Genomic DNA, 27,906 nt, shown 5'->3' with positions numbered 1-27,906 from the left:
GCTCCATCTGGGAGACAGCCTGTCTTCCCTGGCCAAGCAGTCAATGTGTTTGCAATTTTTACACTTTCTGCAGTGCTCATGCAGAAGGGCAGCTTGTAGAAGGCTGGAAAATTCCAACCAGGAAGAACCACACCTTTTCATGTCACTTCAGAGCAGATAAATTGACTCTGAGAACCCAGAGGCAAGAGATAGCAGGATGGAGTGGGGGACATATGTTGAGAAAAGCACAACTTATTAGGAGAAATGAAAAGGTGGATGGATGTCAAGGTCTGATATTTGAAAATGTTGGTGGCCAAAGGGTTTATCCACCCTCTGAATCCAACCCACAAAATTAGGCCAGAAAATGTGTTCATTTACTCAGCTACTAGTCATTTCCCCTTTCAGATTATTTCCATTTCTAAGGTCCAATTTCCATTTGCTTTTTGATCTTCTGCTTTTAAGACATTTCAGCCAAGATCATCATTGGCCAAGTGCCAGGTTTTCTTTCAAGGCTCTGAACTTGTCATTTATCCTATATCTTTGTAGGTGGATTCCGTTTGTGACTGGCTGGGCCCAGGTAGACAGGGTTTTCCTGGTAAAGCCAAAGAAAAAGGGGCTTCTTACTAAAGGGTGGAAATCAAACTGAAAAATTTAAGACACCTCTTGTAAATGTCAGGGACTGGAGTGCAGTTCGTGTGGAAAGGTAATAATGTGATTATCAATTTATGAATGAATAATAAATTATGTGATCTAGATGAACCTGAGAGCTTCAGTGTCAATAATTATATGGCAATCCCATGAGAAATTTCTCCTTAAGTTTTATGATATATTTACTCTACTCCTTTTTTTAATATTCTCAGTTTAATTCTTCATCAGTGTTAATAAAAATATTCTGGAGTTGGGTCCATCGGGCATAAAAATTTTTATAAATGGTTCAACAGTTTATTGTGCTTTCCACAAAAATTGCTGATGGTTTTCTGTCTTGATTTTAAATTTTAAGGGCAAGAATTATGAAATATTTCCCTCTGTATTCCCCCAGCTCATAGCAGTATTATCCAGTTAGGAGGCATTAAGCCCACACACATAGTCACCATTGTCACTTTTCCACTAGTTGCAGTGCAGTGGGTTGGCCTTACCTGTTAGTCTCACACTCACGTATCTCAAGGAGTCAAGGACTGCCACTTTCTCATTGCGTCTAAATCCCATCTAGAGTTTTATTCTAAATGATGCCAAAGAAGGCGCTTATTAAAGTACCATTGTGCATTTCATCATGGGTAGGCTGCGAGAAATCATTTAATGGATGAACAACTCAGAAAAGAACTCTCACCACCCACACACATCGTGATAAAACAGGGCAGCGTCTTTGCACTTGCTTCAACAGCATAGCCTGAGAAGTAGTTCTGATTTCCATGTTTCTCCCCACTGTCTTACTTAGAATTTCAACTTCATCCCGGTCAGCTGCTGCATCGTTAAACAGAATGCCGCTCTGTCTTTGTATTTCCGAAACTCTCTTGTCTTTCCTGCGGACGGCACCTCTTTATGGCAGCCACATGCTTGCCAAAGAATTAAATCCCCTATGTTGCTTAGCCCCTTATTATTATTTTCAAAACACCAAAAAAAAAAAAAAAAAAAAAAAAGAAAGAAAGAAAGAAAGAAAGAAAGAAAGAAAGAAAGAAAAGAAAGAAAGAAAGCAGAAGAAGTGGCGCGGGGCGGAGGGTGGGGGCGGTGGGGGGGGAGGACTTCCTTGCCCTTGTTCTTCTCTGCTGTTCCCATCGTAAGATGCTCCGTGGAAGGGAGCCGAGCGGTGGGCAGCGGCTGTGAGTCCCCGATAACGAGCGCCTCACATTTCCGTGGCATTCCCATTTGCTAGTGCGCTGCTGCGGCCGCACGCCTGATTGATATATGACTGCAATGGCACTTTTCCATTTGACATTCTCTCTCTCTCTCTCTCCCTCTCTCTCTCCCTCTCTCTCTCTCTCCCTGTGTCGCTTAAACAACAGTCCTAACTTTTGTGTGTTGCAAATATAAAAGGCAAGCCATGTGACAGAGGGACAGAAGAACAAAAGCATTTGGAAGTAACAGGACCTCTTTCTAGCTCTCAGAAAAGTCTGGGGAGAAGGGAGCCCTGCGTTTCCCCCAAGGTAAGCAAGGAAAACAGCGCTGACGGCTTGCCTAGGAAATTACTTCTTTCCAAACCGAGCATTTCATCCTCCTCGCAGACAAAGAGACAACCTTTAAATACCACTTAAATTTGCATTAATTTAATTTGCATTAATCTGTAGCTTGCTAGCATTGTGTTTTTTTAAATGAACGGGTCTTTGAAGTCTGTGACAGAGCAGGGGAGCCTCACAGAGCGGCTGGAAAATCTCTTTTGGTTTGACTGAAAGAGATTTGATTTTCAAACTCTCTGCGTAGTTAGATGTAACTTTGTAATGGTTCTTATATTTGACCCGGTGCAAGGAGAATGAGAAGCAGCTACTCGCCGACATGGATTCGTGGAGCCCCGGTATCTTTCCCACCGCCCTCATCCCTGCTACAGTGGGGGCACTATTAACGCGGGCAAGCCTTCGAGTTTAAAAGCGCACTGTTTACTTTTATTACTACTTCTGTATGCTGCTGATCGCCTGCCAGGGCTCTGCCGGAGTGCTTAGAATGACTTCAAACAATAGGCAACATTTATTTCTAGCTTTCTGTGTCACGCTTTGCAGGAATCTGGTTCCTTTGCACTCTTCTCCCAACGTGCAAGGACTCCACTTCCATAGATGCGGTCAGGAGCGCTGGGGAGAGAGGAGGATGGGTTTACTATAGGATTTTGATTGGGCAAAAAGTCTGAGGAAATGCATGCTGTTTGACTTGGCCTTATTGCAAAGGGTTATTTTTAGTAGTCAGCTTGTCCCTGCAGCCTGACCGATGCTCCCCTGTCCAAGCAGTGACCGGGAAAGGATGCACAGGGACCAGGACCTGTAGCAATGGCTTCTACAAACACCTGAGGAATAGTCGGAGGGTTCTTTCAAACTCCTGAATACAAGTTCTCTCTTTAAATGAACAATTGGGCTGTAGGAGGCCTGGGCATAACTCTTTCTTGGGGAACGGGAAGTTTGACTGTGTACAGAATGTTAATGACTCAGAACGCCCTGTAACTGAGGCTCATTGTAATCGAGGAGCCGAGGTTAACCTGCCTGGTCTCTGCTGAGATTCAGGTGCGGGAAAGGAAGCTATTGGGCAAGTTGGGAGTCCCACGTTCTCTGCTTTGTAACAATCATCAATAGCAGATACGGTTGCTATGAAACATGTCTCTTCGTTTCTGTTATTAGTGTATTTTAATTCCAAGGCGTTGGCATTGGCAAATTGCTCCAACAAGTAACATTAAAGATACCAGGCGCATTTGAAAACTTAGAGATGCCTAAAAGGCGGAGTTGGCTGGAGGTGCCTACCAAATACAGTGGGGACTGCAAGATGCTTCTCAATTGTGTGTGTAGACCAGAGGCAACCATCTGCCCATTTTCTTCTGACTAGTCTGGCTCCTGAAAGTAAATTCAGGGTCCTAGCCACCAATTATCATTGTGGAGTGGGAATGTGGTTTAGGAGGTACTTTTTTCTGATTTTCTCCAGTAACTAGCCTGATGAACCGCGTTGAATGAAAATTGGGCTTTTGAATTGAGCTAATTTACAACTTTGGGATAGTCACTATTTGAGAAAGCTTGAAAAGATACCATGGATTCTATGGTTATACAATTTGAAACCACTACTGTTAAATGCAGCATTTAGCTGCATGAAAACAAAACTGTCTTAAACTATTATTCAGATCATTATGTGAGAGGGTCTGAGCACAAAATGCAATGTTTTGCATCACTTACTTTAAAACACATTTGGTTCAGGTAAAAGGCTCAGGTCTTCTTGACCACTGTGTACCAAACAGCTGACACCCACAGATGGAAACACGCCTGTGGAGTTTTCAATCTTAATTTGAGTTCCAATGACACTGTCAAGGGGAGAATAAATCATTTTTCAATACATTTAACAATTTCCAACTCATTTATTTTCCTCAGCCCTTGACAAATGTGGTGAGTTTCTCGGAATTATAGCCGCCAATGGTGGTCGGCAATTTTTACTGTATTTTCAGGACTCACAATTCAGGTATACTATTATTCTTATTGGTTAATTATTCATGTCACCGTTCTTTGGATAAATTATGCTAGTCCTGATTTTCAGTCTACATGCCATCTCCAGTTAGATGTTGGAACTGAAATGGACTCTGCCAATGGGTAAACTGATCAATGAGTTCCTTGTTAAAAAGAACCATTTCAAATGACTGCTGGGACCTGGATTGACTTGAAATGATTGTCGCTTATCAATGGGTTTTATTTCCATTTCTGATTAAGGGGTTCCCCTTAGACCTGTGTCACTGGCTCTTGGGGACACGTCACTCACAGCTAGCACAGCCCGGATCTTTCCCACCTGGGTAGGAGAAGCCTGGAGAAAAGACAGTTTCTTCTTTCTCTGCTCCCTTGAGCACCCTTTGGAAAGGACCACGTGCTGTCTCTGTCAGGGATGGCTGTGAGTCATCTACTCAGCGGCTGCCATCAGGGCCACTTGATGAGTCATTGAATTAGAAACACGCACAGAGGAAGACGCTGTCACCATCTCCCACCACTTACTTGCCCCACCCCCGGGGCCAGAAACCAATGGCCTCTGGGCCTGGCCTCCATTCAAGGGGCCCCCGGGAAGAGGTTGCCCAAAGTCATTCCCCAAACCCGGTTCTCCATCAGAGCCACTAACAAACAGGGTTGCATTTAAATCATCTAGTCGTGGGGTGTCTGACTTGGGTGGGTTACTGAGGAAAAAAAAAAACAAAACAAAACCCTGAAGACGGCATCACAAGAGTCCTTGATTTGGTCCTTATCAGCAGCTAATCCGCCATGGTTGGATTAAAATGCCTCTGACTCCCCGGGGTGCCTGACTCACCCTAGCCAGCCCTCAGCTCCCTGGCCAGTGGCCTTCGAGCCCATCCTCAACTCTTCCCATGACAGTCAGCTAAGGCGACTATGTCCAGGCCCCCTGGCAAGCCGGTGGGAGCAGAAGGGATGGGGCGGCAGGTGGCAGGACTGCGAAGTGATAAAGCGGAGGAGGGAAGCTAGGCCCTGGGAGGGTGGGTGAGCTCCGAGGCCGATTGCTGTGGCCGGCCCTGGCTGTGATCAGCTGTCATTTCCTCTTCGTGTATGACACTGTGGAACATATTAAAATTTCTCTGGGATGGTATGTTTGGAATTCCTCTGATGCCCCACCTCACCAACTTACCCAGACAATAAAAGCAAGGTTGTAAGCCTTTGAACAGCTGGCAGGCTATATATTTCCCCTCTTTCTTTCGCATAATCTAATTCCGAAAAGAATCCAGCTAGACTGGCAGTGCCATGTCTGGGCACTTGTTTCCTGCAAGTCCTTCCTCCACCACCTCCTCCCGCCCTCCCTGGAATCTTCCTGGGTGGCATGTGGCTTTTCTTTTCTTTTGCTCTCCGCCACTCCCACCCCGCCCCCTTCTCCCTTCGCCTGAGCTCCTTCCATTGTGCGCCTGCTCTTTGCTCTGCCTGTTTTCCAGGCAGCCTGGGTCCTGTTCCATCCGGGGACAAGAGCCCAGGAGGTCTCCCCATCTCCATAGTATTCCCAGGATGTCATTCTTGGCAGCGCCTCGGCCGGCCCGGCTGATAGGATGGGGGGTCTTTCTTGGAGCGCCCGAGCCTGAACCCCCCTCGCAGAGAGGAGCAGCCTCATGGCTCCGCTGCCCTTTAGGCGGCTGGGAGCAGGGCTGGAGTGACCCGGGTTGGCGGGGACAAGCATACCATCACAGTGACCCGCACATCTCCGGCCCAGGGCTGGGGGTGGGGGCGCTATGGGAACGCCTGGATGCACTCCGGCCTACATTAAGAGAAATGTGGTGATTCTCTGTTTCAGGGAGAGAGACAAGCAACTTGGAAACAAAGCTCCCTGGGTCCTTGGGCCCTCCCCCGCCCCCTTGCTCGGTCAGTTCTTCCCTTCCCAAGGAGAAAGAAGGAGAGATGGGACTTTTAATTTGGTTTGCGCAGGCCTGAGTGTCTTTATGAAACCCATTTCGTAAGGGGGAAAGGGGAGAAATGGATCCTGGGCTGAGCTGAACTAAAAATGCATGGGGCTGGGGAGACGGGGAGGACTTTTTTCTTTTTTTCTCCCCCCCCCCTTTTCTTTAAACAGTAGAACAACAGATTGGTTTCTGAGTTGCAAATGGAAGGAACTGGACTTCTCAATTAGACGTTCCCATTTAAGAGCCTCATGCAACCCCCTCTGTGCAGCATCCTTCAGAGATGCTGCTCATGTCCTTGGGACCAAAAGGTATTAAGGAGCAGCGGACAATGCAGCTTCCTATTCCTTTTCTTTTCCTGGGGGATTTGGTCGTCTTTTCCAAATTAACTCAAGTTCATTAAAAACACCCAAAAGGAAAATTTTAACACAGCTGAATTAAAATGAGTCTTTTCCTGTTCACTTGACAAGAAGTGGGGTTGGGGGCGGGGGGGGGGAAGAAAGGAAAGAAAAGAAAGAGAAGAAAGAACCAACTCCCCTCCTCTGCCACTTCTTGGGTTTTAATATGAATTATTCCATACAAGTCCCCAGGCTAGAAGATCTATTTAAAGACGCCTGGCAGCATGAAGGGAGAGGGTAAAAATACAACCACTCTTTTGTCCATCAAAGGTTTTCTTTGGGAGGACATTAAGAGCATTCCTATTTTCCTGTCTGCCCCTGCCAGTGGCAACATTCCAGCTGGTAGTGCCCACCATAAACTTCTGTGTTTAAGCCCAAGAGAAAACAAAGGGTGGGGAATCCTGCTGAAGCCCACTCCCCACCCCCGTGTGTGTGTGTGTGTGTGTGTGTGTGTGTGTGAGCGTGTGCGTGTGTGTGCGTGCGCGTGCCCGCGCATGCAGCGGGATGGGAGAGGCTGGTACCACAGTGAGTGCTGGCTTGGCTATGCGGGTTGCATGCTGCAAATTCACACACCCACACATTTGGGTTTCTGAGGAAGATCTTGCCGATGGCATTCTTCCTGGTGCCAGCTGCTCTCACATCTACAAAGCTCTTTTCTCGTGGGTCTGGTAATAGTTTGCCTGGTGCCATTCATGCTTACTGTCCCCTCCTCGGAGTCTGAACGGGTGAGCACATACTGCTAAGAGTCACACCCCCAGACCCATTTTCAATAGTCAGGGCCTAACACCCTGGATGGGGTGCAGAATCTGGGACAACTCTTTTTTTGTTAGAAAGACTGCTGACTCAGAAAATTCAAAGAATGGGCAATTTATCCCTCCTGCTTAGAATCAGGAATTCATCCCGTTAGAGTCCATTTCACCCTGATGTCCAAATCGGCACGTGAACATTGACTACAGCTTTCAACTCAGCTCTATCAGATTTGCAGTAGATATGTTTTTCTTTTTGTTTTTTGACAAAAGCGAAGACTTTTTCATACTCTTTTCTCTCTTCCAAGGCCTGGCTCAGTCCCAGTTTTTTCTTTTAAACTGTGATCCAACCAATTGCAATATCCTTTAAAAATGAAAGGGCAACAGGTTAATACATTCAAGAAAGCTGATGAACTGTCAGAAAATGCTCAGGGCTGACCCTTCCGCAGTGCCACCAACCAACAATAGCCCTAAAGACGGAGTTCCCTCCCATCCTTCCATCAATAGGGAATACAAGTAGGAACAGAGCAGGCCATGGGAGAAGGAACAAAAGAGAAGGAAGAAGGATTATTTTTGATGTTCAAAATCTGTCACTGGAAATTTGCAAATAGCACAATTTCAGAAAGGGAAGCTTCCCTTAATTTCACCTACTCCCTCCCAGGAAGAGGGGTTTGAACTCTGAGGTTGCCTCCTTTACTTGACGTAAGAAAAGGAGGTCAATCCTTCCAGTGAAACAATATCCCCCTTCCTTAACTCTAAGACAATGTAGGCACACCCATTCCCCATATGGATGTGCAGAGTCAAAGAAATTAATCAAAGTCCGATTTTTCTTTACGGCGCCAGGCAATATTTAAGGACTTGATATATTTCTGTGATTTTCCCCTAATTATGGGAAATTACTTCTTTTCAGAATTTGACTTTTTCTTGGAGGTTGGAAATCCAAAAGTGACAGAATCGAATTGTTACAGGAGAACTGGTGATCCAAAGATGTAGCTTGAGTGTGCATGGTTTAAGTAAAGCAAAATCCAGACAGGAAACCAAAAGCCCGCTAAGTTCGGAGTTATTAGTAATATATTACTAATATAATTACTAATATATTATATTATACTAATGTTATATATTAGTATAATTATATTATAATCATCATTTACTATATCACTAATTACTAGTATAATTACATTATACTAATATTATATGTTAGTATAATTCTATTATAATCATTATTATAATATATTACTAATAACACTGAACTTAGTGGGCTTTTGTTTTTCTGCCTGGATTTTGCTTTACTTAAGCCGCACATATTTGAGCTACGTCTTTGGATCACCAGGTCTCCTGCAACAACTCGATTCATTTTTCTGTGATCTTCTTCTAACCGTGCCCCTTTGACATGAGTCTGTGTCCACAAGTGTTCCTTCTGGATGGCAACAGGATTGAATTCAGTGTTCAAGTCCCACCATTGGGCAGAAAAAGGCAAATTGAATGGGGAATGGAAAGACGGAGTTGCGCCTATGGTTTATGCCCCATTTCTAACTAAGGGAGCTACAGCTGTTAGGTGAGATTACTACCCACCATTCCAAAACGTTCTTGTGGGTGAGGAGATTCAAATGCAGCTTTGGAAACACTTTGCTGGACACTTTGAAGAAAAACCAACATACTCATTTGGCTCCAGGGTAAAAGGGAGCTTGCACCCTGAGCTAACGTTGGTCACCTCCCTTCTCCTAAGGCCATACCACAGCCAGCAGAGCCAGTGTCAAATGAAATCAGCACCAGGGTCCCCAGGACACCTGGGCACCTTTTCTTTTCCATGGGAAGAGGGTACATGCATGTTTTGGCGAGACTGCGTCCCCTGGGTTGGGTATCTCCGAACTGTCCTGCTTTCTGTCCAAAGGGTCTTACACAAGGTGAATAGTAGAGTGTGTCTCATTCTTCACATGAAACCCCCTTCCTAGGAGAGAGTGGATGAACTGAAGGGACCCTTCCCTTTCTAGAATTGTGCTATTTGAAAGGGCAGTGGCAGATTTTAAACATAAAGATTGTCCTTCTTCCTTCCCTTCTGTGATTTCTTTTGTGGCTTCTTCTCTCTCTAGTTTTATTCTCTGTTGATGAAAGGATGGAAGGGGACTCCATGTTTAGGACTACTGTTGATTTTTGGTGCCGCAGATAGGTCACCCGTAAGCATCTTCTGACAGCTCATCACTGTATCAGTCACAGCTTTTAGTGAAGTGGTAGGTTTATAGAAATAATCCAAACCCCCAGAGGAAGAGACTTCAGCCGTATCCTGCTGCTTGACACCTGGGTAATCAGACTTGGTCATTTGCAATTTATGTAAGGCTTGTTCTCTGAAAGTCAGTTAGTGATGTCAGCCATTAAGAACTCAGGAGTCCTTCCATAGAAACTATAGAAGCCCCTAGAAGCCCAGCACAGGATCCCAGAGCCATACCCAATGGGCAGCTCTTTTAGACCCAAGTCTGTGTCATCGTCATCATCAAATGGAGGAAGTTTTATTCTACCATAGTTTAGCCCTTCTCCTCTGTCCATTTGGTGGAAACTGTAAAGGAACACTATACATTTTAAGACGGTTTTAAGAAAATAGGAACTGGTTAAATATCCTTGCTAACTGCTTCCTGTTATTAACAAAACGTTATTAATTTATAAACCATATTAGTACATTCAAACACCAAGTTAACTGGTTATTAAGGGCTATTTTTATTTCAGGGCACCAATACAGCCTCCTCAAGGGGCAGATTCCTATAGCTTGGCCTTCAAATTTTGGCTCAGGCACCACATTAGAACTCATTTGGACTTTTCTGTAATTGTTAACTTCTTGAGTAAGACAGGAACTCTTCTCGTAGTATTTCTTTGGGGAATAGATAGCCCCGAAGCAGGTGTGTACTCTGAGAAGCGTGGGTAGAGTGAGTGAATGTTAGAAGTGGGTAGACCCATAGAACCATCTAGACCAATCCGTTCATTTTGTGGATGAGAAAACTGAGTCTCAGAGAAGGCAAGTGACTTACTCAAGATGGCACAGCCAAGGACAGGAACACAGGGCTCAGAGCTTGCAGCTCCGTGGAGCCGCCTTCCTGTCACCAGAGCAGACAGCAGTAAAATGCTCCTCCAGTTCCAGAAGGTTGTAGAATAGTGATCCAATATTTCTGACAAATGGGTGCAAAATACCGGGATACTAACAACAGAGGCTAGAAATGGGTTTGGGGAGGAAGCGATGAAAACTGTAGATAAGTGGGTGTTTGGATAACAATGAGCAGTTCCTCTGGATTTCCTGAAAGATCAGAATTTTAAGTTCCAGTCAGTCTCAAGGTCCAGTCCTCCCACACCAGTCCCTCCCCAGACACTACAACTATTCAAGCCAAGGACACACACACAGGTGGGGCCACTTGACAGGTGGCCAGAAATTACTTCTATTCCCAGTCCTTCTTTTTCACAGCCCTCTTTATCCCAGGCTTGTGATTTATTGCTCCTTTCCCAGACTACACTTCTCCTTCCCTTTTGCTTCCCCCATCTCTTTTTTTGCTCCATCACTGTCACTGCTGAGTTTGGCCACACTCGCCTAGTAAATGCAGGCTGGGAGAAGACAGACTATCCCAGACTGGAGAACTGTTATTAAATCACAACGGTGTCGTCTTTCTCCTCAGATGGCACTATGGGGGCAGGCTTTGCCTCCCGCGCTCCCCCACCTCAGAACAGCTCCCTCCCCACTGACCTTGTGTCTGCCCATCCTTGGAGATACCTGCGGGTGGGCCCCCCCCGCAGGCTGGAGGGCTGGCAGTGTTCACGGTCAGGACCGCTGCCTCTCAGTCAGCCCAGGCTTGGCTTCTTGGCTGCTACTGATGTACTGCCAGATAGAAATAATATCAAAAACCATTCACTGAGCGCACGGGATGCTTTATAAAATTCAACATTGCTGTTTACAGTTTATAAATTAAGTGCCTTGGGAAGAGGCATCTGACTTATTCTCCCAGGCATTTCGTTGACTAGATCCAGTTGGAATTCTTTAAGTTCCTGTGAAGGAGCTACTTAGCATTTCACACTCTCTGATTAGACTTCGAGTTTCTTGCTTTTCTAATCTTAGTGTGACGTGTTATCTAGGGGCAAGCTTTCTTCCACCTTTAAGGCTCTGGGGGTTTTTGATGTTGTTGTTTTGTTTGTTTTTGCAAATCCTTGGAGAGAGGCTCTGTGTTCTGCCATCTTTACTTTACCCACGCCTGATATGATTGTTCTAAATTACAGTAAATATCAAATAATTCTATCTGTCACCCTGACGTCATTCCAAAGTCATTATATTTGATTTGCTTAACTTGATCTTCTTAGAAATGATGCAATGGTTGTTGCCTATGAATTAGATGCTAAGGGAGTTCACCAGTGTGTCCTCAAAATCACCCAGGCAGACAACAGGCCGAGACATTTTGCTTGTGGATGTAGTGAGCTGGGAGAGGGAACTAAACTAGACCTTTTTTTCCCCCCTGGCTGTTAATGTTTATCTGCTAGAGCAAAAGGAGACACATAGTAGGTGCTCATTGAATATGTGTGAAGTGGATATTTGTAGAAAGAAGCCATGGCAGAGGGGTGGGGCAATACCTGTATGTATTATACTGAAAACAGCCCGGGACTGGGGCAGGGGGTGATGTACAAATACCGAGCACTGCCCTCCCCTGCCTGGCAAGCAGGGCAAGGATAAGGCCACTCTTGGCACATGCCACGTGTCTTAGCCTGTTGCTGGAATCACTTGTGTGAAACCAGCACTTTCCCCTTTACCAGGCAGAAGGTCAGCCCAAGAGTGAGCTGATCTGTGGACACGACACAATCTCTCACCCAGGAGGCTGGGCCCACTGTAAGCTCTGCTATATTATTTCGCTGAGGATGACAGGTGGGGAAATCTGGGCACCAGTTGTTCTTTTCCACTGGTATCGTTTGGAGGGTAGCTCCAAAGTCGGGCACGCCAGCCTACGTGCCTCTCCTGCCGGCAGAGGCTCCACATTGAAGCTATTAGAATGTGGGCTCTGTACATCGGCCAAGTCCATGTCTCGGAGACTGTCCCCAGCACACGGAGCAGTCTGGGTCTATTGAGTTCAGCAAGAGAGTTGCTTTTCTCTCTCAGTCCATCACTAGCTGGGCTGATGTTCCAAGTCTTGAGAGGCAGCATTTGATTTTGATGCTATGTGGCTTTTTAAAAAATTAAAGCAAATTAGAATTAATTTTGTCTTGAGAACAGTGACAGGAGCTCCTGCAAGGCAGACGTAGATGCCCATAGGCTGCCGTTAAACGGGGATCTCGAAGGGATGTCAATTTCCTCCATTCCTGGTTTTCCTCTTTGTGAGCACTTCCCCGGGCTCTCTGCTGCGCACATCCTGACCAACACAATGCTAAGGCAACTTGACTTAACATCACTTTTTTCTTGAGCATTATATTTATGTCTTCTTCAGCACTGCAGTGTTGGTTCATTCCATTTGAAAGCTTAAGGCATTAATTCCAATGTTATCTTGCAAGGATCACGCCTTCATGTCTTGAGGGTCTGTGAGTTCTATGCCGTATTTACATGATTGCTTGCATTCTCATTTCAGAGTTTAATATAACAACTGAACAAAAAACATCCTGCTTTATGAGTGTGTTGAAATGAAAAATCTATTTCTTATTAGTGGTGAAGCAATATTTCTTCTGTCATTCTTTTATACTTTATCTTTATTACTACTTCTGGGTTCAGCTTATCATCCCTAAAGAGAAAATCAGATATTAAAGTTTCATTTTGTGTGACACTAACTACCTCTTTATCAGTATCAACATCATAACATTTGCTTGCGAAAGTAAGTATTTTATTCACCTTTCAGGAAAAACCATTTTTCAAATGTGCTTGCAATTCAGAATTTTGCTACTAGGTGGCAGTAGTGCACAAGAACAAAATGGTCCACCTGGAGGACTATTTGACCAAGACACAAGGATGTCTTCCCATATTTATGAGGGATAAAAGCATATACTATTAAAATGCTCAAACTGGTACAAACATTAAACATCTATTAACTGAATTACTATTTTTAAGCCAAGCTTTCAAAAGAGAAGGTATTATTTTTTTAATGAAATTTTGAATTGGTCATACATTCACAAGTTCAAACATCTACAAATTTTTAAAAGGTATACAGTGAAAGGTCTTTCTCCCGTGTCTGTCCTCCAACTCCCACAGGTAACTAACTGTATAGTTTCTTGAGTATCCATCCAGAGCTTTTCCATGTAAATAACAAATTAACACAAATATATATTCTTGTCCCTCCTTGTTTTAACACAAATCAGAATAGTTTCTGCATCCTTCCTCACAGAGTTGCGTGGTATTCCATTGTATGAATGTTGTAGATTTAATCAGTCCCCGACTGATGGATATCTTGTGCTGTTTCCAAGTTGACGCTCTGATAACCAGTGAATAACCATATGCTTGTGTGATCTCCCATGGAGCCTAGTTCTCAGAAGTGAAGTTACTGCATCTAAATCATACGCGTTTTCAATTTGAATAGCTGTTGCCAAATTGGCTTCTACCGAATTTGCACCACTTTTCACTGCACTCTCTCCAACATGAACCTGTTTTCCCACAGCCCTGCCAACAGGGTGCACGATCGATCGGACTTTGTAATTTGTGTCAGGTTGACTGGTTGCACAAAGTACCTCAAAGTACTTTAATTTTCATTTCTCTCTGATAAGCGATGGTGCCCATCTTCATTTATGTTTCTTTTTCTTGGGAGAAGATGCAAATGCCGACATGTACAACCATACAGACACACAGAAAGGGTTTTCCTGTTGATGATGTTGTTTGTTTTGACCATTGTGCTGTATGCATGCTTTCCTTTCATTTGCTTTGCTCATTTACCCATACCCCCCACCGACCGTGGCTCTGAAAAGAAGTTGCCGGCAGTGGGGAGGGAGGGTCAGGACTGGAATGTCTGCTGTTTCCCTTCATCCCTTTGCCATTGGCTCCTGGGGGAAATATCTGTCGACTGGAGTGGTGAAAGGAGAAATCTAATAAATTCTTTTCCTGAGACTAATTAAGGCTTCAAAGAGATAGATAACCACTGGGGAAAATATAGTCATATTGAAACCAGGAAATGGTCAGTAAAACTGCAGCCTCTCAACATGGAACCCAAGAAAGCACTGGCTCTTTGGGCTGAAGTCTTGCTGAGTTTCAGGGTCGTGTGCATCGGAAAACCTAGGATACATAGCTGAACAGAAAACAAAAATGCTCTTCTGCATCCTTTGCTGATTTGGAGCTTTAGGCTCAGGTTGGATCGATTTTCATGAGCTGTTGCCATGAGCAGACATGTGAAGGAAAGTAGTGCAAAGTTGTATGAAAATATAGTCTCCTTGACTTTGGGATTATCTCCTACCTATGGGGATGATGGTACCTGGATCCATAAGGATCTAAAACATTGGCATTTTAGAGCACGAGGGGGCTGCAGACACTGTTCCTTTCCAACCCCCCTACTCATCAGATGAGGAGACTGGGGCTGGAACAGTTTAAATGACCTGTACAAGGTCCCCCAGCTAATTAATGGCAGTGCTAGAGTCCAAGTGGGTCCCCTCCCCTCGTTATACTGTTCCCTGCCCTCCCTGCAATTTATAAGGCTTCCCTGTAACACACATGCTGAGGTTTTGCCATTGCCAGGGATGCTCTGCTCTGAAACAGCCCTACATCACACACCCTCTTCCACTTGGGATCCCCTGCCTGACAATCGCAAGACAGCTAACTGATGTTAAGGGGGCTGGGGTCACTCTATTAGAGCAAAACTCATTGACTTATATGGACTTGAATGTCTAATCTTCGTCTTATCAATGCTTTGTCCTCTGTATTCAGACTGTCCCTGAGTAGGAAGTTTTTGGTTTTTTTTTTTAAAGTTGTACTAGGAAGCAAAATAATCACACTTTTATCTGAAATATCTTTGAAAGTTTTTTCTGAAGCTTTAAGTATCATGTTCTTTTTGTTTTAGATGTAATGGCATCCCCCAATTTTCCTACATGGTTGAAAATATTTTTGATACTCTCTGTCTTCCTGTGCGATCATGGTGGTCATGCCTGGTGGGGAAGGTGGTTAGGGAGGTGATTTGACGAGATCTCTGGACTCAAGTCCTTTCTCCAAGAGGTATATGGTTAAAAGAACAAAGCAAATTTCAGGTATGGCATGGTCCCACTTTAATGATAAGTCTCTGTTCCAACAACCAGTTACTTTTTCAAATTATACCATGTGCCGGGGCTTTACAAAGGCTCTTCAGAAATGCGTAGGTCTGTTAGCAAATACACATGTGTTGCCTTAACCATACTGGAAGCCAGTTAACAGAATGTGTATTTCAGATGCAGTTTGTCATGGATTCTGGGAGGCACGGGGCTTCAAACAAAAACAGGACGAGCCTGGAGTGCAGAAGGGGAAAACTAGGTGGATGGGTGGGCTGGACTTGGACTTGGGAAACGTATTTCCTTCCTGTGGGACCTGGCCTGTGTTCGTTTAGTGTTGACTTGCCTCCTCTGTAGCCCTGTAAGCTTACTGAGAAGCCAAATAGACCCTCCCGCCCCCAACAGCCAGGGATAAGGATGAGACCACCCAATTCAGTTACGCTGTGGCCAGAACCACATGTTTAATCTTTACTATGGGTTCAAACTATCCTTGCTCCTAGGAACACGGACTCCAGCAATTAAAGTCAACATGTGCTTCCATGAAACCATTGTGTCCACCTCCAAATGATTATAAATATGTACCATAAGCTATGGTGGGGGGGTGGAGCATGAACTGGATGACAACTTATGCTAATGACACTGCAGAAACCAATATACGCCACTCAAAATGACATGGAAAGATTCTACTCGATACCTCCTGGGTTCCATTCTTTTTTCCGGGTGTCTCTGGGGAAAATAATTTCTGTTTTCATTCCAGCTGTGCAGCAGATACTGGGATGATGGATGGCAAGTGCGAAGAGTAAGACCAAACTCCGTCATACAAAGGACAATGACAACCAGAAAGCTCCAACCGGATCCTGCCCTTTCCTTGAAAGGAACTGGATCCTAGGAGGCGAAGGCATTTCCAATTTTTAGTCCTCTGCCTCCCTCTGCTGTTCCTCTTGAGAAGTTTTCCCTTACAACAATGAGAAATCATGTACTAGCGGCATCCTTTTCTATGCTATCCCTGCTGGCGCTGATGGGAGATACGGACAGCAAAGCAGACAGCTCATTCATGATGGACTCCGACCCTCGACGCTGCATGAGGCACCACTACGTCGATTCTATCAGCCATCCGTTGTACAAGTGTAGCTCAAAGGTAAGATCAAGCATTAGTTCCAGAAACAGGAGAGAAGCCATATTCCTTTGTCAGGGGGATGGAGAACTCTGATCGCAGCCCAAACCTGAGGTATATGGCCAGCCCCGCAGAGAATCATGCCTTTAGGGTTTCCCACCAGGCTTTGAACTTTTGTCAGTAAAACCGCCTAATTGACCGTGGGGCACACCAGCCAGCTTCTCTCTTTTCCGGCTGCTCAAAATCAATAGGAAAGGCTGGAAGGTTCTCACAATCAAACTGGTGCTAGACACAAGGTGAGAGGGATGTGTTTCATTGCGGGCTGTGAGATTTATAGGCGGTAGTGGCCTTTTTCAAGAAAGAAAAGTGGAGTCTGCAAGTGGAAGGGAATCCAAGAAATATGACTGAGCAATGAAACGTACTCTTCTAAGAGTTTCCTGGCAAAATAGTTGGTCACCAGCCTTGTGGTCCATGCCTTTCTCTACCTGCCATGTTTATGTCAAAATGATTTCAAAAGATAAATGACAACTTGATAATTGATCAGTTTTACCTTGATTATCCAAGTCATTCTGATTTGGAATGGGTTGTACATTCCTGGCACAGGAAAATGATGTCTCAGGGTTGAGACAGGGTGTATGAAGGAATGCCATGCTTCAAAGGCCGCCAAGAGTGGCCAGCCACATGGACCACCCAGAAGGGAGGCACGTAGTAGGGAGACTGTCGCTGTCCCCAGTCACATAAGTGAAATTTGCCCACATTTGGCAAATAAGAATTTGTTTAACCCAACCTCAGAGATTTTTTCACTCTCAGTCTCGAGACTAAAACCACTTAAACATTCTCATATGGCAAGTATTTTTTAAATTACCAGTATAATTAAGAAGTTCTGGTAATATCAACCACTAGAATTGAGACCATAGAAATTAATGTTTCTCCCTTCCATTTAAAAACATGACTTCCGTCCGCCTTTAAAATTTCCGTAACTCCTCTGATTATAGCTCAATGATTATGGCTTCTTTTAGTTTAGGGGGATCAGAATTTGGGGTCAATCACTTTAACCGAAACTTCCTGGCTCTTTATTTGTACTTGCAGAACTAAAAAAAAAAAAAAAAAAAAAAAAAGATACATTTTTGCAAGACTGCAATCCCTTCTTAGAAAAAAAATAACTAAAACAAATTGAGAAGAAAGATAGGACATGCTTTTACAACTGTGATTGCTCAGAAAATGTAGGTCTGAGCAAGGCTGACTGGAGCAATTATTAGCTTCTCTTCTGCTCCCCCTACAGAGAGCAATGTGTCAATGTGATGAACAGAAAAATTGGAGCATCTGTAAAAACGAAAAAAAAAAAAAATCTGAAAAGATTCGGCAATTAATTAAGGAAAGGTCAAATAAGAGATACCATTAACTGGAACACAACAAACTCACAGTGCTTGAGAACGAATCCTAGAAACAGACTTTAGTCTACCTTTGTTCACCTCTGTTTCTGCCAGAATACCGTGATAAATAGCACAAAATTGTGATTGCAAAGAGATGTTTGTAATTTCATGGGAACAATCTGTTTTCAAACATCCCAAACTATCCCGAATATAGCAATAGTTTTATGTACATGGTGCTTGTAATTATAAACTTTTCTTCCCTGGCCATAAAATATGCCTGGCAGAATCTCAACTACCCAGACCTTTTCTGGATTAGAGTTTCTCTATGCATCCAGGAACGAGAACTGTTTCTCATTTTGAGATATTCTATAATTCTTCATTCTCACAGACTCAGGCTGGTCTTCTCTCTAACGGGTCTCATTTAACGAAATTGTACATCTTTACAGAGTTGGGATAAAACATTTAGCCTGTGTCTCAACAATAACCCATGGAGGTTTTTCAAAAGAGGAGACTAGGGTAGATTTTTCCTCTAGGCAAAAAATTTCCCCTTAACATGATGTTCAAAGGCCATTATTTACTAGACAATGCCTACTGTTTGCCTGTCGATTGTTAATGCTACCCGACTCCCGTTTATCCAGTGTCTGGCTTCGGGGAACGTGTGATCCAGGCTCAGGGAAGGAAGAGCATGTGCTTAGACACCTAATATGTGTCAGGCACCTCATACTATATGATCTAATCATTGCTGACAATCCTGTGATGGAGGGCATTATAATTCCCATCTTACCGATAAGGAAAACTGAAACCTGAAGGAAGTATTAAGTAGATTCCTCAACATTGTTTAGCCCGGAAGTGGCAATGTCTGCCTTGGAGCGTTCATCTTTCAATTCATTCATCTTCCACTTGGCTCTTCCTATTGGAGAAATGCAAATAGAATGTAGGAACCACTATTTCGAAGTCCAGGCTCAACTTCTGGTCTGCGGAAAATAATGATTTCTACTCAGCAACCTTTGCAGAAAATAGAAATAATAGTGAAAGTTTTTCTGGGAGCCTTCCATGAGATTGTCTGTTTCCCCTAGCTCTGAACTTGCAGCTGGGCAGCCCTGGGGTCCTGTCACTCATCATCCAGCAATTCAGGAAAGGGTTGAGATGGAGTCAGGCAGAAAAGACTGGTCGCAGTGGTCCTTAGTACTAAGGAGGTCAGTGTGGCCACAGATTAAGATGTGCCCAGTTTTCAGTGGCAACACTTCATAGGATTGGGTACAAAAGATGCTAGGAGTGGCAGCTTCGTTGATAATCTCCCCTGAAATTTTTAGTAAAGGTAGAAGAGCAAACAAAAGAGCTCTCTGGCATATAATAGACATTAATAAATGATAGGATGATCTTTTTCTGTTTTTTTTAAATTTTTATTGATGTATAGTTGATTTACAATGCTGTCTTAGTTTCAGGTGTACAGCATAGTGATTCAGTTATACATATAGATTTTTTTTCAGATTCTTTTTCATTATAGGTTATTACAAGATATTGAATATACTTCCCTGTGCTCTACAGTGGGTCCTTGTTGTTCATCTATTTTTTATATAGTAGTGTGTATATCTGTTAATCCCAAATTCCTAATTTATCCCTCCCCCAGACCCTTTGGTAACCATAGCTTTTTTTTCTATGTCTGTGAGACTATTTCTGGTTTGTAAATAAGTTCATTTGTATCTTTTTTTTTAAGATTCCACATATAACTGATGTCATATGTATTTGTCTTTGTCTGACTTAAATGATAGTATGATCTTGACGATGAAGTTATAAACTGGACAGGTGTTTAGACTTACTTTTCTATTTCAGTCACCACTGAAACCTCAGTAACTATTGGGATCTCCTATAGCCTTAAAGGATTAGGAAAATGAACCTCACTGCGGTTCTTGTTAAACACAGAAACCTGGCAGGGGTTGGGAGCATGCAGAAGGGCAAAGTAAGTGTAAGCCACTGTGCTGGATGCTCGGGGCGGGGTGGAGAGGTCAAAGCAAAGAGAAACAGATCCTGCTGTCTGACCTCCCTTCCCAGGTGAGTGGAAGAAGGGACCAGAAGTGGTGTGTTCTGGATTTGGGCCAGGGACGGGCTTTCAAAGGACCGAGGCTGGGACACTGAACCGGCAGGGCAGGCTTGTGAAGTCTGAGTTGGGTGAGGAGTGGGAGATGGTGGCCCCCGAGCCAGGAGAGGGGAACCAGGGTATGTGGTTGCCTGAACTCTGCAGGGCCACAGGAACAGGTGGGGATCCCAAAGGGGGACCACAAAGGAGAAGGAGGAGGAGGAGGGTCCTGGGGACAAAACGTGGGGAAATTCCTTGAGGAAAGGGAATCTGTCATGCCATGGGCCAAGCCTTGGGGTTGGGAGGGGTGTTTAGGACCCCAAGCCATCTCCTGGTGCTGCCCCTGAAGCTCATAGCTTCATAGAAGAAATGACGGGGGTGGAGGTCGGTAATATTGAGTTTATAACCCAATTGACTACCTGGCAGATATGACTTGATTTTTTAGAAAGCAACACATTTATACTGAATGCCTACTAATGCAGGCACTGAGCTAGGACTTGAGGCACAAAAGTCAAAGAAAACACAGACTACGTTTTGGCCCTCATGGTGCTTACAAAGTAAATGGAGGAGAGAGGGAAGGGAAGCATTCTGTGTGCAAAAGCCTCTTCATGTCAGTTTGAGTTGTGACCAGAGTGAAGGGACCAGATTCCAGTTGGGGTTTGCAGAGTTCCCACCCACCTTATTGGAGCTCTCACCTCCTCCCCCGACTGCTTCATTCCCCTGGTTGCCATTTTGCAGATGCCCTCAGCCTGGCACAGACCCTTCAGGGGTTGATCTGGGTCTCTGGAGATGAACTGAACTGTCATTTATTGAGGGTACTGGTGAGGTGAAGCATGGGAGAAGCAGAGGTGAATCTTGTTCCTGAGGAAAAAGAGAGGTGATTCAAGGGATGTCACGGAATAAGGGATACACAGTGTTCAGTGCTGAGAAAAAGGCAGAGTATATTTCTCACTCAGCTGAGATAAAATAGCCAAAACTCTATTCTAGGATGGGACAGGTGGGTGATTATTCCGATTTTGATGGAGACCATGGCCTGAGCCAGGAATTCACAGGGCTCCACATCACAGGAGAGGAAAGTGGCTTTGGAGATGGTGAGTCTTTCAACAAGGGATGATGAGAACCAGCTGTGTTTGGGTTTTCTCTCACTTGGAAGACGGTTGGGTATTGCAGCAAAGACAAAACTGTCTAAGAACTGTGGTAGGTCACCAAAGAGAGCAGGAGTCTGAGGTCTCTGGGTGTAATCCTTGGTCTGGACCCAGGAATCACAGCTGGCTACAACCCTCCCAGTGTAGCCTGAACTTGCCCATGACCGACATTAGCATCTTCGGGAACTCAAGGGCTCGAAAGGCTGACTTTCATGGCTTAACAATGTAGCACCACGGTTAGGAGAGAGTGCTCAGAAACCAGACTGTCTTGGTTCAGAATTCTGGCCCTTTATGGTATAGCTATGTGATTTCAGGCTGGTAACTTATCTTCCGCCTTTTAATTTCTTAATTTGGAAAGTGGGGAGAGTTTACCTTTTGAAATCGTTGTCAAGTATTAAGTTGCCTATGAAGGGCTTGGCTCAGTGCCTGGAGCCTAGTAAATGTTCAATACGTGTTATATATCATCATCCTTACTATTCTTTTATTATTGCCCAAGGTCCTTTCACTTCTTTTAGCCTCAGCACGTGGAAATCAGATTAGAACACGAAGGAGCCTATCCTTGAGCAAATACTCTGGACCCAGCAGCTCTGTTCATGTTAGAAGGAACTAGATTTCACATCCGACCGGAGCCAAGTGACTCCAAGTTTGGGGGGATCCAAAGGGGGTTCCTGGAGAAGTTGCTTAGCTTTCTAGCATCAAGCCGCTTGTTTGGGGAAACATGAGATAGCAAAAATTAAACTGGACCCAAAGCAGATAACGTGTCTGTCACCCACCTGAACCGTGAGAAGTCATGGAAGGTCATATGAACAATAATCACCTATTGAACCCACTCTTCTAATGGTGTGGCTCCACGTGGGTTCTTTGTCCAAAAAAGTTCATTTCTTGATCTGATAACAGAGCAGTGTGGATGCTCTCCATTAAGAGCAGTTATGTGCAGTGCAATGTTAATAAAATACAGCCAAGTCACCCACGTGTGAGGAATGTGCATTGACCGTAAACTGGGGGCCAGTGTGTTTTGGCAGGTGAGCTGATATTTGAAAGTTTCAAAGGTTTATTGAACTGAAGGGTGAACTGGCTAAGGAGTTAGAAAGTGTGTTGTACCATCCAGTGAATTGCCGGGAGTCCCTAGGAGTCCTGAAATCACTGGAGGATGGAGCTGGGCGAGGGTCTCGACAGTGGAAGAGATACTTAGGACTGCCATGACTCTTACAAGATTCAGCTCTGCTTAAGTTTGATGATGTGTCCCAAGAAGCCCATAAGAGATAGGTCAAACTTGTGTGGTTATGATATGGTTAGGACTCCCAGAGGCAGGTCAAAATAAATTAGAGTAGGGTGTGAGTTGACCCATGCCTCGGGAAAACATCTTAATATCAGGAGGCAAGATATTATAATGGTTTAGACCATGGGATCGTTTGAGACAAACTTGGGTTTGATTTCATTTCTGCATTTTACCAGAGATGTGAGTTTGAGCAATTTACTTAAACTCTCTAAAGCCTCAGTTTCCTCAAATGTAATAACAGTACAGATAACAGTAGCCCCTTTTGCAAGGATTGTCATGAGAATTAAATGAGATTAAATATTGTAAGCACTCAATAAATGTTAGCTGCCATCATTATTATGAGCTGAATGGTCGCTATCTAGTGATCCACCTAGAGTGGAGCCCCTCAAAATTTAAAAGGTCCAGAGCTTCGCTACTCAAAGTGTGGATTTTAGCCAGCAGTACCGGCATCAACCAGAATCTTAGGAGAAATGCAAAATCTCTGGCTTTGCCAAGAACTACTTGAGCACTATCTGCATTTTAACAAGAGCTTCCGCTGATTTATACACACATTACAGTTTGAGAAGCTCTGGTCTGGAAGAGGTCAGAAGCTGTTCATTAAATCTGTAACACAGGTGAGGCATGGCAGAGACTAAAATGTGAATATCAAGAGTAGAACCCCTTCTATTCCTTAATGTCACTCATTTACAGATCTTATCTTCCAAACTCCCTGCTTTACCCCTTCAACACACATACACCACACAGGGCCAGAGTTTGATATAGTTTCTAGCTTTGAGATGGGCTCTATATACAGTTGACCTTTGAACACATGGCTTTGAACTGCGTGAGTCCACTTATATGTGGATTTTTTTCAATTGTAAATATTACAGTACTTCACGACCTGTGGTTGGTTGGGACAGCCGAGTGTAAATTACTTGTGGATTTCAGAATGTGTAGAAGGATGGAGCCCTTGACCCCCAGCATTGTTCAAGGGTCAACTGTACTAGGACTCTCCCAGAGAGGAGATTTGCATATATGTTGAGAATGTCAAGGGCCAGATAAATTGCTTCATAGTCTCTTCTTTGAGGAAAGGGCATTTGAATTCGGCAATGGAGGATAGTTGGGAATTTCATTAAGTCCAACCAGGAGAAAAGGGCATTCATGAGGGAGGAAAGACGTGAGCAAAGACAAGAGGCAGGGAATTTCAGGGCAGTTCCATCGACTCCTAAATAATTAAGCTTGATCTGAATAAAGAGAGGGTGATGAGAACAGTTACTTCCCAACAGTAAGATTGGAAAAGACCTGAAGAAAACCAGGTCACGGAGGAGCTTAATGTCTGCTGAGGATTTTGGATTTTATTCTGAAGGCCGCGGGCAGCCACTGAAGGTGTTTATTGTACATGTCTGTGCATTTTCCTTGCCCAGAAAGTCTAGCTCCTGAGGAAGGGGGACCTATTGGAGGTGGCCCCAGAGTCTTCAGTGCTAGAGCTTTTTTTTTTTTTTTAAAGTTAATTCTTTTTTTTAGGCTAACTTATTTATTCATTTATTTTTATTTATTATTTTTTAAAATGGAGGCACTAGGGATTGAACTCAGGACCTTGTGAATGCTAAGCATGTGCTTTACCACTGAGCTATACCCACCCCCACCCTGAGTGCTGGAGTTCTTTTCCTTCAGAATGAGCTAAAGATGGGGCTTGAGACCTTGAAGACTTTTAGTGAAATCACAAGTGGGTTAGTTCTACAAATGGCCCTAGATTGCTGACTTGGTCACATTACAGACAGTGCTAGTTGCCTGGTCATTCAAGGTCTGCATTTGGTTCACCCGTATGTGTATCATTTGGGTACGATGCACCACCATGTCTTTGCCCTTCTGAATTAAGTATGTTGGCACAGGTTAGCTATATCCATTCAGACTCAAACTGGATCTCTAAGGACTCCATTTTGGGAGGTGATTCTTTGACTAACTGCTTAATCCGCCTAATAGGTGATTAGAGGTGAGCAAATTTAAAGGTATTCCGAAGAGAGATGTCAAGGAGTTATTTCCATGTACTAGCAGGGGTGGGGAGAAGGGACTGGGAGGACCTAGATCTGTCTCTCTCATTAGAGTGATGGGATGGTCACCAAGGATTGGCCCATGTGATATAGACCTGTGGCATAATCTCTCAAAACCTATTTCTGATCATGTTTGTTTCCCCTATCAGTGTGGAGAGCAGGCAGGATAGAATCAGACTTTAAGAACTTCAAAATGGCTTCCAGCTGCCATTTTCTCCCTGTCTCTGTGATCTTTCAGAAAATAAATCAGTAGGTCTAGTCCAACTTACTCTTCCCTAAGCCCTGCTAATTGTGTCCTAGTATCTCATATTTTCTTGACGGTTGCTAAGAGATTGTTAGATTCATCCCAGCATCTTCTCAGATAATGATGCTAATGATCTATAATTACTGGAAGTCATCTTCTCTTCATTTTGGAAAATGGGCAGGCCATTTCTTTCTTTTAATTCTTAGGTATTCAATTCTGTCCTGCAGAATGATGTCCGAGATAATAGCTGGTGAGTTTCAATAGTAACTGCTAATTCCTAAAATGCCACGAGGTAAAGATTTCATGCCTATTTATGTATCTTTTAATTTTTATTTGAATGGTTGCACTTTGTCTGTTCTTACTGTGGGGTCTGGAATTATAGCACAACTTTTTCCTCCATCACTTAATATGAAATTCACCAAGCAAGACCCTCCCATATAAACGTAGCCCAATAATCTCAGGTTTCCCCCACCTACTGTGCCCCAATATATAAGGTTATATAGTTTAATGAATCAACCTGCTCACCATATCCCGCCCATGACAGCCACTCCCAGGATACCAGGATTTATGTATGGGACATATAAATCAGCCCCTGCTCTGTCCTTTTATTCTGTGTGCAAAATATGGAGTGTGTGTTTATGTCCATTGCTTTGGGGATAACTTAAAGGAGTCTGTTTACTAAAGCCACGTTAAGAGCCACTATAAAGAACACACAGCCTCTCCTACTGCAGCCCAAGCTTTATTTATCATCCTGACCTACCTTTGGAAATGGAGATGATCAGAATGAATGCATCCTAATGTTTGCCCTAAATGATGCTGAAAATGCCGTTGTGCAAATCTCAGGCTCCTTCAGTGTATAAGCCCAGAAGTGTGATTCCAGGGCCCAAAAGGTATCGTTTCTATTTCAGTCTCTTGTTTCAAGTTGTAGTGCCCAGAATATTTCTTCTTAAGTATCACATAAGTTAGCCTCTTTTCCTTCTTCAGTAACAATGTTCCTTTTCTTTAATAATTCCTGGCAGATAACAAATTCCTTTTTTTTTTCCTGTAGTCATTTCTTATTTACCCCCTGATTGCAATTTGGAGTGACTTTCTACAGTTTGAGACCACTGGACTGCTGGTGGACTACCACCTGCCTGAAGAAATTTCTTTTATTCTTTGGTTTTTACTTGCATATCATCGTGTTGGTGGGTCTCGTCTAGTGGTTCTCAACCCTCAGTGCACTTCAGCATCACATAAAGAGCTTTGAGAACCACAAAAGCCTGGGCTATACTCCAAAGAGTTTTAGTTCAATTGGTCTGAGATGGGACCTGGATGTTGACATTTTAAAAGCAAGTTTGCCAGGTGGTTCCAACGTGCGACCAGGGTGGAGAGCAACTGGTCTCATCCAGCTAGAATTGGCAAGGAGTGTTTGAGCCTTTTAGAGGATGCTGTGAAGCCTGGCTAAGGTTTCGGCTTCCCCCGTGGGGGTAACTGCTTCTTTTCTCTCCCTAGATGGTACTCCTGGCCAGGTGTGAGGGGCACTGCAGTCAGGCGTCACGCTCCGAGCCCTTGGTCTCCTTCAGCACTGTCCTCAAGCAGCCCTTCCGCTCCTCCTGTCACTGCTGCCGGCCCCAGACCTCCAAGCTGAAGGCACTGCGGCTGCGCTGCTCCGGGGGCATGCGACTCACCGCCACTTACCGGTACATCCTGTCCTGTCACTGTGAGGAGTGCAGCTCCTGAGGCCAGCTGTTGAGTGGCTTCTGGATGGGACAGCCTCCCCCCTCGCTGAGGCAGTTCAACCGGCCATGAAAGGACTGGCAAGAGAAGAATTAAAGAAAAAAAAGATGTAGCAATTCCCACGGGATTCTGCATATTCTAGTAATAAAGACTCTACATGCTTGTTGACAGAGATACTCTGGGAACTTGTTTTCCATTCCCATCTCCTTTCCCTGGTACAATTTCTTTTGGTTCTTTTTCGGATCCAGGCATCTTCCCCCTTGGCACTGAGTGCTGTTTGGGTTCCAGCAATTCAGCGTTACTGGGAAAAGTGGTCCCCCATGCAAAAGTGGGTCAGGCTGTCACTGTTTGGTGCAGATTTAGGGAAGCATTTGCTTTGGGAAACAGGAAAGCTCGATTTTTTCTGGGACATCATCTGGCTTTTTTTTTTTTTTCATCTTGTCATTTGGTCTAAGGTTGCCATTGATGCTAAAGGTTACCGATTTCAAATTCCAGGCACCAAGCATGTGGATATGTTTAGCCAGATTTACTCACAGCCAGCTAACTGACATTAAAATAACTAACAAACAGATTCTCCTGTGTAATACCAGAACTCCTGATAGCCGTAATTAGTATCCAGAAATGACTCTGGGGAAGTAAAAGTGGCATAAAGAATTTGTCACCTTGAGACTCTCTCAGCTAAATTATGGTAGAATTTTGTAAGGGAGCAGACTTTTAAAGACCTGCACAAATACAGATCCTGCACTGACTTCGAAAAAGGCATATACGTACTAGTGGCATGGAGAATGCACTATACTCATGCATGCAAATTAGACAACCGAGTATGAATCTATTTGTCGGTGTGCTATAGCTTTAGCCATGTCGTGAGCATCATTCTCTAACATCCACTCCTCCATGTGAAGCTTGCTGCCAAAATGGCGGCCTGGCTCATCTTCTGAACATTTGGTTCCAATATAATTTGGTCCTTGAGGCTCAAATTTTGAGTTATTCCCATGTTTTGAAATAAAAAGAGAGTATCTTCAAAATTTTGACTGTGTAAGGATTGTTTTTTCCCACTCAACTTCCTACTATGATGCATCCCCTATGGTGTGTGGGGGGATGCAGAAATAGACGGAGATTGGGTTTCAGAATGCATGATGGGAACATTTTTTGAAATCAACATACTAGGGTGGTGGGGGCTTCTGAAATTTGGCTTTTAGTCTCAGAATTTAGCTTGTTGAATGGGCACAAAATCTGATGCATTCTGGCTTTCTTAAGCACTAGTCTCAGACAAGAATAAGTAGCCATCAGTGAAGCTGAAAGAATCCGAAGGAGAATAGTTCATGAACAATGGTTTCTGCACCATTGACTGTCCAGTGATCCAAGGCCAATGGTACTCCTGAGCATTATGGTGCTAGCATAGCGCTATGTCCACTTCCGGGATCTCACCACTATCCCGTTTCCAAGGCAACCTCAACACCATGCTGTCTTGGTTCACCAGAGATGATGGTGTATACCCTGCTGTTCGTACAGCCAACCTGTGAATTACTTTTCCTGTAGAAATGATGGTTTTCTCCATTCTTTGGCATAGATTTCACACATTTTTTAAAA

At 44.0% G+C, this 27,906-nt stretch overlaps 1 protein-coding gene across 1 annotated transcript; it reads left to right on the top strand.

Moving 5' to 3' along the window:
- The first annotated feature begins 1,759 nt into the window (after nt 1-1,759).
- NDP (norrin cystine knot growth factor NDP) lies at nt 1,760-27,334 on the top strand. Its single transcript, XM_010968053.3, has 3 exons — nt 1,760-2,120; nt 16,096-16,476; nt 26,092-27,334. Exons 2-3 carry the CDS (start codon nt 16,303-16,305, stop codon nt 26,317-26,319), a joined length of 402 nt encoding a protein of 133 aa, XP_010966355.1. The 5' UTR covers nt 1,760-2,120; nt 16,096-16,302; the 3' UTR covers nt 26,320-27,334.
- Nucleotides 27,335-27,906: the final 572 nt, after the last annotated feature.

This window comes from Camelus bactrianus, chromosome X, assembly GCF_048773025.1.
Source record: "Camelus bactrianus isolate YW-2024 breed Bactrian camel chromosome X, ASM4877302v1, whole genome shotgun sequence".
Classification (NCBI taxonomy): Eukaryota; Metazoa; Chordata; class Mammalia; order Artiodactyla; family Camelidae; genus Camelus; species Camelus bactrianus.
This window is presented reverse-complemented; position numbering and strand designations above follow the sequence as displayed.

Bases quoted from the DNA above. Each gene is read 5' to 3' on its own strand.
- NDP (XM_010968053.3), top strand. From the start codon at position 16,303: ATGAGAAATCATGTACTAGCGGCATCCTTTTCTATGCTATCCCTGCTG. The intron at 16,477-26,091 runs GTAAGATCAAGC...TTCTCTCCCTAG, and splicing joins TGTACAAGTGTAGCTCAAAG to ATGGTACTCCTGGCCAGGTG.